We start from the raw sequence: 13,674 nt of genomic DNA, 5'->3' as shown, positions 1-13,674 counted from the left end.
CATATATATTATATATAAACATATGCTTAAAATGTGGATTATTGCAGTAGCTTTTTCAAATCCTTTTCTCCTAAATTCATATTCTTTTAGGATTTACTGAGAAGCCAGACTGATTTTTTAAAATAGAAACTAAGTCATGTCACTTCCCTGCCTAACAGTCTTTAAGGGTCACCCATTTTATATCTGAAACAGTCTAAACACTTTCATTTTGTATAAACATACTCAGGATTTAATTCTATTTCAAATAAAATGCATTGCTACTATGCCTTTGGATATGTATTAAAGAATCTGTGCTGTTACAGATTTCCTGAGGATGTGCTTTTCATGAATGCTTAATTGTTCTGTTGCAAATCAACAATAAAGATGCAAGGACTGCTGTTGTGTAAGCCGAGTCCTGCCATAGCTGGTGTCTTTCTACTGTACTTTCAGGCTTCTTTCTCAACTGGGCTTAGGTTCATTACTATTATTCATAAAACAATAAGGAAGGGTATAAACAAAAAGTGCTAGCATTGTGTGTCTACTGTGGGACAGAGTCACAATACCAGCATGCTCAGAAAACAAAGGATTGTTAAAATTTCTCACTGGTTTAAGAGTTCTGATAAATGGCTTAACATTCTTCTATTTTATTGCCAACCTGAATCATTTTCTTGAAACCCTGAAATATAATATTATATTACCAAGAAAGGAAGAAACGTTCACAAAGAGTAGATAATTCTCATTATTAAAGTTCTAGAAGACTAAATTATAGAATAAATTCATATATTAAATGCTCAAATTCCAAGACAGGATGTCATCTAGTTCCCCTGGTAAAGCCCACTGGTTTCTGTTTCTATGAATTCAATATAATTTCAATTATTTGTTTATATTATTTTATGGATTTTAGCACAAAGCTTGTAGCAGAAAGACTCTCTCTCTCTCTCTCTCTCTCTCTCTCTCTGTGTGTGTGTGTGTATGTGTGTGTATGTCAGTGTCTGTGTGAGAGTGCATATGCACATACAGTCATGTAGAGACCAGAGGTAGATGCTATTCATCTCCTTCAATTGTTCTCTATACTGGCTTGTTTTATGCTAACTTGACAAAAGCTTGAGTGATTTTGGAAGAGGGCATCTCAACTGAAAAATATTACCATCAGAGTCTGTGGTGCATATTTTTGAATGATGATTGAACTTAACTCTCTGTGGGTGGTGACCACCCTTGGCTGGTGGTTCTGAGTATTCTAAGAAAGCAGTTCTAAGAATGAGCCTCCCATGGAGGACAAGATAGTGGGTAGCACTCCTCCATGGCTTCTGTTCCAGTTCTTAACTCCAGGTTCCCACCCTGAGATCCTTGGATGACAAACTACAATCTTAAGAGAAAATAAGCCCCTTTATTTCAAATTGCTTGTCACAAACAATTGTTTTATGACAGCAAGAGAAATTCAAACTGAGAGACTCTCCATCTTAATATCTTGGTGAACCCAGAGCTCATCAATCCAGCTAGGCTGTAAGTATCTTGAAGAACCCAGAGCTCATCTATCTAGAAGGCCAAAGAGCTCCAGGAACCCCAGTCTCTATTCCCCCTGTGCTGGATGAAAAGACACACACTGTTTGTCACTCCTGGGTTTTCCATGGGGGCTTGGGGATCCAAGCTAAATTTCTCATGTGTTTGTGAAAAGCTCTTTCCTGGCTGAGCTATTTCTCCAATACACTGTACATGTAAAAAAAAAAAAGTCTATGTTTAAAAATATCAAAAGTCTAGCATTCACATTTACTTTTACAAATATGCTCAAAATATAAAATCCTGATTTTAAACATCATGCTTGATTTAGGGTGGCATGGGACTTAAAACTATAATCTTTTGTCTGTAATTTATAAAAATACATAGAAGGAGAAAGGAAGAATTGGTAGGAATAAAGCTATTACAGTAATACCCACACATCCTTGCACATCCACATTCAACGGGCACACAGTGATGAGGATTAAAGCTACCAATGTGGAATGTGTGGGTAACTCTTGCTGAATAGTCTGCTAGTGTCTTGGAATTAAGCATCTTAGTGACTGTCGTTTGAGTAGACTTCAGTACACTTTGATAGCTGTTCTTCACACCTTTGCTTTCTTGCCCTTGTCAAAGAGTGGACTATATTTTTTATTTATACACATTTAAATGCATAAAAGGTTTGAACATGTCTAGTTGAAATAGAACCAACCAAATCCTATAACTAATACAACTGGTTTCCCTTCTTTTAAACATTTTACAGTTAAATTTTGTAGGTGCCCAAAGGGTAGTTATGTCAGCCCACTAATGAGATCTATGGTGTACCCAGGTACATGAATCTCTTGGGTGCAATAAAGTTTGATAAATTAGGTGACACCAAGAAGGAAAGGATGAACAAAAATAGGAATCCTTTTTAGTTTGTTCTAAGTGTCCATCACATATTTGAGGATATCCTCTACCCCAACCCTCATTTCTTATCAGAGGAAATAAGAAGGTTGCAAAGTATCCAAGGAAATGATACACAGAGGAGCTACACTCTCCTCTTCACCATGCCAGACCCTAAAAGCCAAGGATGCTTTTACTTGATGTGTTTTTAGATTCTCACTGCTTTGCTCTGTTTAATACAGGGGTCTTCTCTCATATCATTGAGTACTTTTGTCTTCTACTTTCCTAGAGGATGACTTCAGTGAAGGAAGTCTAATTAGAAAAGAGAAAACTCGGTGTGCTTATAAGAGGCAATCTTTAACTTTAGTACATTGAGCTGGGCTATAAGATAGACTTGATATAAAAATGTAAATATGATGCAAATTTCAAGGGCTTTACAGCATAACTTAGGGATTCTCCGATTTGAATTCATTTGAGATGAGAAACATAATAAATATGTAGATTTAGAGCCCCATCTTCAAGACTTAAGATGCAAACATAGGCATTTTTAAAACATACCCATTCCTTTCTACACGAACCAAGTACTTTTGACTCAGAAACTTTCATTCGGGGGGGGGGGGGAAAGACAGAATCAGACAAGGTGAACGAAAATTCATCCTGAGAATCTTGGTAACTAATGCATTAGGGTCTGGAAGCCCAGAGGAAACTAGCTGTGAGTTCAGGTTGCCTTTTTTTCTACCCTGTTTCCTTCCTCTACCTATCCTTGCACAGTCAAGCTTATATATTTTTCAATGTTGTCTTGGTATAAGAGCAGATTCTATTTCTTTCTATATCAACAAGTTCCTAGGCTCAGTGACAGATAATTAAATTCCCACCCTCCCCAGCTCCGTGAATGTTCACAGGCTCTACCCAAACTGTGTTCTAATCTCAGGTGTTAGCTCCCCAATATCCTCTCATCTTCTGCTAACCATGACTTGTGACAGAAAATCTCGCAAGTCAAATTAGCAGGCCAGGGCTGTTGGAGTAAGAAGACAAATCATGTTGACTTTTTGATTGCTTGCATTTTCTGTGACATTGTGTTGACATTCCGCTTCACAGAGTCAAAGGGTTTCCATGCTTTGGACCTAAGTGTGAGTCTGAGCTGAAATTGTTGGTGAGTACATTGGGGATTACAGTGCAAGGAAAGCATTTGGACTGCTCAGTGCAGGACCCCTGAAGCATCTGTGTTGTTTTCTTCCTGCAACTCAAGGTATACTGATTTATAATCACACTGATCAATTGTGAACAGTAATAAAACTCACATGCTAGTCATAAATACCAGTCTTTATTCCCTAAACAAAGCACTGCTTTCCTCATTGGAGGCTAAGTCTTGTCTGTGACTAAATTCTAGTCTTCAAATCTTTCCAATGACCGTGATAAATGTGTTATTTAAAATGTTATAATCTCAGTTTTATTGCATGGGACATATTGAGTCAAATCTTTGAGCATTATTTAAGAGTACAATGAGCAATATCAACCTCATTGCTTTTTCATAATTTTCATGTAAGGTATCTTGAAATTTTGTTATACCAGAATAAATAATTTGGTGACGGTATTAATGTCAGTGATATGAGAGTGTTCCAAAGGGGCTTGGATTAAGATTTAATTGAGACATTTCTGATAAGTTTAGAATTTGCAACTTAGAATATTTTCCATGTTCACTTTATTTATTAAGTAACTTTCTGTAGTATAATCAACACTAATGCATTGGTTTGCAAGCAAGAAGGTCATATGAAATGTCATATGCTTGTTATTTTTGGCATACATTTTTTGTTGTTGTTTGATGATTGGATAGACCAGCAGAATGGCTCAGGGTGTAAAGAGGGTTGCGTCTACAGAGCCTGATAATATAAGTTTAGGTCCCTGAGCTCACATGGTAGAATTAGAGAACAGATTCCTAACCATTTTTCTCTGACCTCCATATGCACGCACACACAACACACACACATACACACACACACAGAGTCACAAAGACATGGATACGCACATAATCACAAAGACACACACATATAGTCACAAAGATACAGACAGACACACACACATAGTCACAAAGACACACAGTTACACACTGAAACACATATACACAAACACACACACACTGACACACAGACACACAGACAAATACACACAGAGAACAAATACACATATATACTTAAATTCTGCAACTTGCAGTCTTGTCAATGGTGAAGGAAAAATGGAAAGTTGTTTAGTATTAATTAGTCATCAGCTTAACTTGATTACTTTAGGACTATGGTCATGTAGGCAGATAATCAGAGCTAACACACCATCTCAGATTCACTGAGGTCTGGTCAGTCTCGTAAGAATAGCACTTGTGGGAGCACAACTGCATTACCCAGGTGAGATCACATCCAGAACTTTTATCCTGCACTTTGCAAAAAAAAAAAAAAAAATAATAATCCAGAAGCAGACCATGAAAGAAGCACATTCTATGAAGGAGTTTAGCAGCAACTCCAGCAAAGTCACACTGCTGTAGCATCATTAAAAAAGTGAAAACTTGATCGTTAGACATTTGTTTCCCCAGAAGAGAAAGACACCAAGACCACTCTATGAGCACCCAAATTGCAAGTTCGATCACAGGGTTACTAAAAACTTTTTTGAACAGTTAAATGGCTTTATAATAAGTTTAATGTAAGTGTGAACTGCTAGTAATGGAGACAAACAAGGGTAGGTGGCCTGGATTTTCTTTTTAGCTTTGTTTCCCAATGAAGGATTTAATCTACTTATTTGTTGCTATACATTTATACTAAGAGGAATGAGTTAAAATTCCAGAGAGGAAAAAGAAATTAAAAAGTATCTAATAGTGAATTCTTAAAGAAAGTGAAGATCTTTTTAAATTCTTTTTCCCCCTTTCTAAACTCTAAATGATGAAAGACACTGTGCTGAGAAAATACTTATTGTCATAAAAGTCTTGTGGCAATAAGGTCATCTAGCAATAACACTGGTTTATTTTACTAGCATTATTCATTTTACATCCCCATTGCAGCACCCTCCCACCTCTCCTCCCAGTTTATGCCTCCCCTTTTTCTCAGACAAGGGGAAGCCCCTCTTGGGTACCATCCTGCCCTGGGATATCTAGTCCCTAGAGGACTGAGCATCTCCTCTCCCAGTGAGGGCCAACTAGGCAACAGAGTCATAGACAGCCCTCCTCCAATTGATAGGGGACCAACAAGCTACACATTCACTGCAAATGTGTGTTGGGGGAGGCTAGGTCTAGCCCTTGCATGCTCTTTGGCTGGTGGTTTCCCTGTGAGCCACCATAGGCACAGGTTAGTAGACTCTGTATGTCTTCTTGTGGTGTTCTTGACCCCTCTGACTCGCTTAATTCTATCCCCAACTCTTCTGCAAGACTCTCTGAGATGTTTGGTTGTGGGTCTCTGCATCTGTTTCCATCAGCTGCTGGATGAAGCCTCTTGGTGGTGGGTACCTGTAATCCCTGCTACTTGGGAGGCTGGAGACAGTAGGATAGCTTGAGTGCAGACATTCTGGGCTGTAGTGTGTTATGCTGATCAGATGCCCTCACTAAGTTTAGCATCAAAATGGGGACCTCTCAGTGGGGAAACCAGTAGGTTGCTTAAGGGAGGTGTGAACCAGCCCAGGTTGGAAACATTGGTTTATTTTAGGAAGACCTAATCAGAGATAATTTATCCCATGATTATTTTGCTCTGACCCCAAACACCATGTCAGAATAAAATTGACATAAATCAATTAGTAATTGAGATTGTTATTAAAAATATAATGTCCTTAGTTTTTTTTCCTTGAGCTCAAGTTAATGCTTTGGATAATTAATACAAAGGATAAACGACGATCTAAGTAATATCACGTATAAAATGAAAAAAAATCCTATGAACATAGAGGGAGTCATTTTTATGTTTACTTTTGTAATAGAAATCAGGCAGTGTAAGAATTCAAAACAGGGTCTACAGCTTAGAAATGAAACTGACCCTTCCTGTATTCAGAGTGAATTTCAATTATGCCGAGACGACTTGCTTGTCAACTGCATTTTACTTGCTTTCCAAATGCCCAATTTATTTGGAATAACCAAATTGGGATATGGATAATGCCTCTTCAAATGAATATGTGATGTCTTTCTTAGCATAAATAAAAACGGCTTAAATACATTGTGTAGGCTACTTTTCTGGATGTCTGCATCTTATTTGTTAACAGAGTTGTTACAAACAGCTGTTGGATAGCTTCATACACAACATTCGAGCCACTTTTCCTTGGCTATTTTCCTTTGTCAAACAAACTTTTCAGGCCAGCAAATATTAAAATAGACATCATTCGAATTCTGAAATACACACATACATACAATCCTACATACATATAATCAGCTTACCTGGGCAAAGCCTTCACGAATTGCTCAGCTCTGAGAGAAACATTGATAAAATGCAAATATGTAGTTTGAAAGGCAAGAAGATAAAGTAGGATTTGAATAGCTCTCCTTGTTCTATTTTGGTTTTATCTGGGTTTTCTAGGTCCCAAATCTGATTAGCGTATTTAATCTTATGCAATGTCAGGAATGGTTTACTGTCCCTTAATCAGTCTATTATTAGCTGTCTTAATTGCTCCTAATAACTTATTTTTAAACACACCATTGGCATGCAGTAATGCATTATGGGTTCTTATGGTTCAGTATTTTGATGGGGGATGTATGAGAAACATTGGCATGGTGTTCACTCCGTGGAAAGAAAGAAGCCTACGCCAAAATGAAAATGTAAATGATGTAATTCACTGCTCATATGAGTTGGGATAATTAATAAGAGATTGACATAACTTCATGTTGCTGTTCTGGATGGAAACAGCCTATTGAATTTAGAGCTGATGGAGATTTTGATTTGGAAGGAAGGCTAGACTTCAAGTCCCATTTCCACATTTGGCGACACAGGATTTTTTAAATTTTGAAAGGTGTGGCGTCATTTAGAATTTTTAAATGAATAAAACATTGTTTCTATTTGTACTCTAATGTTAGAGAAGGGAAGAAGGAAGAGACTTGGAAGAGGAGATAGATTCTTCAGAGGCAGCTTAAAACTTTCAAACACTAACACTTCAGCAACCCTCAAATTGCTAGTCAGACTAAAAAAAAAAAAAAAAATCAGTAAGAAGCTCGGGCCTTAACCTTAGACTGCCTTACCAAAGCACCAAGGTGATGATGTCCCATTTCTCAGGGAAGAGGAGAATATGATGTTGGCCATAATTACTAAAGTTCTTCTCTTTATTAAAAAAACAAAACAAAACCCTGAGATTCAGGGTTGTCTTAAACTCAAACCATGTTACAGAGTCTCTGCCACCCAAAGGCAAGGATTACAGCCTGCACCATCTTCTTCTTTAAGGAATGTCACTAATGCATAAAAATTAGCAGTTTTCTCTCATCATTTTAAAGATTTTAAATTATGACACATGACTTTCAAAGTAAACAGTAAGTTAAAATTGGGAAGCTGAGCTATACTAAAGAATAGTGCTCTTCCTTTTCCCCAAAGAGGCTTCTTTTAGAAGTCTTTTTAAAAAGATTTTACTTTATTTTTATTGTGAACATGTGGATGTGGGATGAATATGTGGGTACAGGTGCTGTGATCCCCTGGAGCTGAATTTACAAGCAGGTAGGGTTCTTGACATGTGTGCTGGCAAATGAGTTTGGGTCCTCTAAAAGATACACACTCTCAACCACTGGGCAAATCTTCAATCCCTTGAAGTTTTCAGTCAGACCAAAGGATGAGATTAAGTCCCTAGAAGATATCATTGTTTGTCTTATAAAGAATGGATTTAGAAAAAAACTGAATGTAGCTGATGGTGATGTAGAATGGTGGGAAATGATGGTAGTGGTGAATGAAGAGCAACAGGGAGGAATGGGGAAAAAGAGGAGAGGGAGGAGGGAACCGCAGAATGGCTGAGGAAGAAGAAACTGTGGTTGTGTGGGAAAGGCAGGTATTGATATTCAAGCATTAAGGAGGAAAGGGGGGCAGTGCTGAGAGGTATTTATGTAAGGAAGTTATAATCCATAATGCCCAAACTTCCATGCCAGCAAGACTGTGAAACAGGAACCTGCTGGGGAAGAAAGGTAACATAAAGATGAAGCATTTGGGATACTCAGTGACACCTGAGAAGGTGCGTTTGATGTTGAAGACCAGTTACACAAAATAAAACAGTAGAAATATGTAGTAACAGAGGTAGAAGGTCAAACCCTGAAAGGGACCCACACTTCAGAGGTGTATTTCGGACACTGAGACTGAAAGTGCTTTGTTCTCTGCTGAGCACTAACCTGTCTAGGTTTGGAGTGGAAAGCTTTGCCTCAAGCTTTGATTCACCTATTTATAAGCAATGTGCTTTTAAGAATGATATCCTCCCCTCCAGAGCTCCTAGGGACTAAACCACCAACCAAAGACTACACATGGAGGGACCCATGGCTACAGCTGCATATGTAGCAGAGGATGTCCTTGTCGGGCATCAATGGGAGGAGAGGCTCTTGGTCCTGTGAAGGTTTGATACCCCAGTGTAGGACAATGCCAGGATGGTGAGGTGCTAGTGGGTGGGTAGGTGGGTGGGGAGAACCCTCATAGAAGAAGGGGGAGGGGCAATGGATAGAGGGTTTGCAGAGGGGAACTGGGAAAGGGGATAACTTTTGAAATGTAAATAAATAAAATATGCAATAAAAAAGAATGATATACTCTGCTTCTAACATTGTATATTTGTGATAATAATATAACAAGCATTTCATAAGGCAGCTGTGAGATCCAAGCTCCAAAGCTAAGAAAGGAGGAGAGTCACAGGAGGCAGAAGAAGATGCAGAAATCATAATGAAATGCTATAACCTTTATGTACTAGGGGTGTGGTAGGTTAAATATACTTGGCTCAGAGAGTGGCACTATTAGGTTTGGCCTTGTTGGAGAAAGTATCACTGTGGTGGTGGGCTTTGAGACCCTCTTTCTAGCTGCCTGAAAATAGTCTGTTCCTGACTTTCTTTTGATGAAGATGTAAAACTCTCAGCTCCTTGTGCACCAGGCCTGCCTGGATACTGCCATGCTCCCACTGTGATTATAATGAATTGAACTTCTGACCCTGTAAGCCAGCTCCAATTAAATGCTGTTAATCTTGGTCATGGTGTCTGTTCACAGCAGCAAAACCTAAACTAAGAAAGAAGTTGGTACCAGGGACTGGGATATTGACATCATAGGCCTGACCATCCTTTTATTTGGAGGCATGTGGATTTGGGAACTTTGGAAAGCAGCAGAATGCTTTAGTGGGGCTTAATGGGCTATCCTAGAAAGAATATGGAAATCTTTGTTACTGAGGGTGTTTCGAACTGTGAAATCCTAGTTATAGAGGTTTCAGAGGAGAAGAATTTTAGTATGTGGGTGAGAGACTGTTCTTGAGATATTTTTGAAAGAGTGTGGCCGCTTTTTGCCCTTGTCTGAAGAGCCTGTCTGAGGCTAAGGTGAAGAGAGTCAAATTAATTACACTGGCAAAGGAAGTCTCAAAAGAACCCAGTTTAGACTCTGTGGTGTGGTTTGGTCTTATGAAGAACATTTTGATTAAGCATAGCATGCTTAAAAAGAAAAAAAATCAAAATATATGGGTCAAGTATTAAAGGGGTACCAGAAAGTACAATGGAGCTGAATCCTATGTTCTAGGAGATAAACAGATTAAAGGAGTGGTGATCTTGAAGCAAGTTCAGGCATAATGGTACATTCATTAAATCCCAGGAGATGCATGCAAGAAGATTCCTGAGTTCAAGACCAGCCCGGTATAGATCAAGTTCCAAGTAGAGAAAAGCTCAAGTCCAGGCATGGTTATACACAAATTTAATCCCAGCATTCAAGAGACAGAGCCATGAATTCAGGTCTCTGAATTCAAGGTCAATCTACAAAGCAAGTTCCATAACAGCCAAGCTTAAACAGTGAAGGAATCGGAAAACACAAAACTGGTGGTAATGTAATAGAACAAGGGGGCCATGTTCCAGTCCCAGTAAGTAAGAACTCAGCAGTTTCAGCCATGTGGCTCAAGAGGAGAAAGGAGACTACTGGTACAATTGATGCTGGCTAGCTGGAGCTAAGAAGTTAGCAGTCATTAAGAAGAGACCAGCATCACTGAGGCGAAACTTTCTAGGAAGAGTTTTCTGAGAATACAAAGAAGCTGTGTACCAGAGATAGCCAAGGTTGTACCTCATGTTTCATCTGTACTACATGTTTCATAATGTGTAAGAATCACCCAAATAGGTCTGGTTTTAAAAGCTTGAAGGGGTCACAGAGAAGAGCGTCACACTGTGATAAGCCAGAAAAGGCCACTGGTGAAGGTACAGCCTCAGTTGCAATTGAATGCCCAGGACTGAAGGAATCAAGCAAAGAAGCTGAGTCTTAGAACCACGAGGAGAGCCTATGAGAGGCTATTGGTGCAGCCTGCTTGCAGTAGAAGACACTAACATATCAGAGATACCAGTATCATGGGATGACCACCAAGATCAGCAACAGCAGTGGAGTGCAGTCAATCCAGAGCCTAGAATGCCACTGTTGGAAAAGTGACCCATGCCCTTCTGAGAAGCCCCGAAGAATGTGTGTGGATCCCAGATACTGGAACAAGAGGCTGTGAAGTTGAAGTTGCCTTAGATACTCCAAGATGTTAGAGATGCCAGTGCTGTGGGATGCCTCCTGAGAAAAGCTGCTAAGAGAGAGTAGAAAAATCCCAGGAAAGACGTTTGTTTCAGTCAACAAAGGTGAAAGTATTTATGGCAGACATGGAGATGCAGAATTTGAAGTTTGTCCACTTAGCTTTTTGGTTTTGCTTTGGTCCATTATTTCCGCACTATGAAAATTTGGAATGTTAATGTATATCCTGTGATGTTGGAGGTATGTGATCTGTTCTTTGATTTTGATTTTTTGGGGGATTACAGTTAAGAGGCTGCATGAATATCAGAAGATACTTTGAACTTTGGACTTTTAACATTGTTGACACTGTTAAAGATTATGGGACTTTTGAAGTTGGACTAAATATATTTTACATTATGCTATGGCTAGGTATGGTCCCCATAGATTCATGTTTTGAAGAAGCCCATGGCAATCAGGGAGTGGAATGTGGTGGTTTGACTATGCTTGGCCCAGGTAGTAGTACTATTAGGAGGGGTGGCCTTGTTGGAATAGGTGTGGTTTTGCTTGAGAAAGTGTGTCACTGTGAGGGTGGGCTTTGAGACCCTCTTCTTAGCTGCCTGAAAATAGTCTTCTTCTGACTTCCTTTTGATGAAGATGTAAAACTCTCAGCTCCTCCTGCACCATTCCTTCCTGGACGCTGCCATGTTCCCACCTTGATAATGACTGCACCTTTGAACGTGTAAGCCAGTCCCAGTTAAATGTTGTCTGCCTTGGTCATGGTGTCTGTTCACAGCTGTAAAACCCTAAGACATGGGGTGAAGGCCACCCTAGATGCCAACAGGCACCAGGCAGCAGACATGGGCTGCACACAGGTGGGCAACGTCCCAAATGCAGAAATGGCCACAGGTAGGGACACCCAGGCAAAGGTAGCAGCTAAAGTGAAGAGACTTGTTTTGGACCTCTGACTGGATCCCTTTTCCTGCATATTTACACAAAACTCATGAAGTAATATTCAGCCAGAAATGCTTATTTTATAGATTACATCAGTTTACTTCAGATTCTCTGGATGTCCAGGGTCATTCATCTTTAGCTGATATCCAGTGCCAACCATACTTTACCTGACTCTTCCTGGAAATCCATATCAATGTCGTAGTGTAAGCCTCAGAAAGCCCCTGTGTCCCTCTGTTGTCTACCACTCTGTGTTCATTTTTCACATTGCTGCAACACAATCCCTGTCAGAGTCAACATTAGGAAAGATGTATTTTATTTTGTCTCAGAGCAGCATGGTAGGGGAAGGTGTGGCAGCAGAAGTGTGAGACTGTGTGTCACATTCACAGTCAGGAAGAGTAACGGACAGTGGTACTCAACTGCATCCTCCTCTTCCTCAGTATGGAGTTGGAGCCCATAGAATGGTGTCACATTTATGGGTCTTTGCTGAGGACTTGTTCAGAAGTTTGTCTTGTAGGTGATTCTAGATTCTGTCAATCTGACAGTAACAAGCATAACAGGTTACTTAAGGGTAAAACTGTTGGCATACTTACTACATAATATCCTGTGCAAGTCTTACTATGAGAATAAGGCAACCATAGAGTTGTATCCTTAGTAGCTAGTATAATAGGATGTGAAATGCTACCCACAGGCTCATGTGTCTATAGACTTGGTCCCCAGATGATGGTATATATTGAAAGTACATGACCCATTAGGAGGGAGAGCCTTGCTGGAGGAAGTGTGGCACTGAGGAAAGGCCATGAAGTTTTCTGACTGGATCCCTTTTCCTGCTTTCTGACTGTGGATCTAATGAGACTACTAGCCTCCCATTTCTGGTTCCTAAGTGGCTGGGAACTTAAGGGATTAGTATGGCAACCTGAATAATATGTACAAGACAAATTAAGGGTCTCACTGGAAGTGATTATTAGATACCATTAGGGCAATGGTAAATTCGAGATTTCCAGATATATTTTATCATCGGTAGACAGCAGTTTCCTACTGGCTTCACATTTATCGTTACCCTTCCAGCAGAGCCCTGTTCCATAAAGCACAGGGGTCAGGACCAACCAAACCCCTGATGTTTCAATGCGAACATGTCTTTGGAGGCACCTTTTAAAATGATGTTCATGATACTAAAACAAACAACAACAAAAAATATCAAAAACATCCCACTGAAAACTGGCACTAACCACAGTCCTAGAATCTTTGAACCCATTCTACAAATATGAGGAAACCTAAGATACACACTAACTTCAGTAAAGCTGCTGTGTAAATGGCATTTTAAAACCACTGTTATCTCCACTGGCAGAGATGACATCATCTCTTTGCCACCTGAGAAAAATATGTATAATGTGCTGTAAGTCTGAAGAATGTCACACTTCTTTAACAGACTTTATTTTCAGGCTAGAGTGAAATAGGCAGGTTCTTTAAAACATCATCATCAACAACCCAGTCACCACATTTGATGAGTTGTCCATTCTCTTCTCTACTACAGGTAAGAGTGCTATTTTCAATTTCTGCTCTTGCGTGGAACGTTGTCCTGAAATTGAAGCCACTTCACAGTCTCAGTGGTTAGAAGAAAGTTAATCCATCAGGGCTGAGAGAGTAAGCTGGACAAGTATAGTTCCCTTGAGCAAACAGGGAAAGCCAGGACATTTTTTTCATTCTTTCAGCTGAAGTTTTTCTATCAGGC

At 39.5% G+C, this 13,674-nt stretch overlaps 1 protein-coding gene across 1 annotated transcript in view; it reads right to left on the bottom strand.

Moving 5' to 3' along the window:
* LOC127692773 (uncharacterized) overlaps nt 1-7,610 on the bottom strand; it is a 124,492-nt gene extending 116,882 nt beyond the window's left edge. Inside the window, exon 1 of the mRNA XM_052193370.1 lies at nt 7,550-7,610. Coding sequence (XP_052049330.1) covers nt 7,550-7,610 — 61 coding nt within the window. The remainder of the gene's footprint in view (nt 1-7,549) is intronic.
* Nucleotides 7,611-13,674: the final 6,064 nt, after the last annotated feature.

Source organism: Apodemus sylvaticus, chromosome 9 (assembly GCF_947179515.1).
Source record: "Apodemus sylvaticus chromosome 9, mApoSyl1.1, whole genome shotgun sequence".
Classification (NCBI taxonomy): Eukaryota; Metazoa; Chordata; class Mammalia; order Rodentia; family Muridae; genus Apodemus; species Apodemus sylvaticus.
The sequence above is the reverse complement of the archived record's forward strand: the minus strand, read 5'-3'. Positions and strand labels throughout refer to the sequence as shown.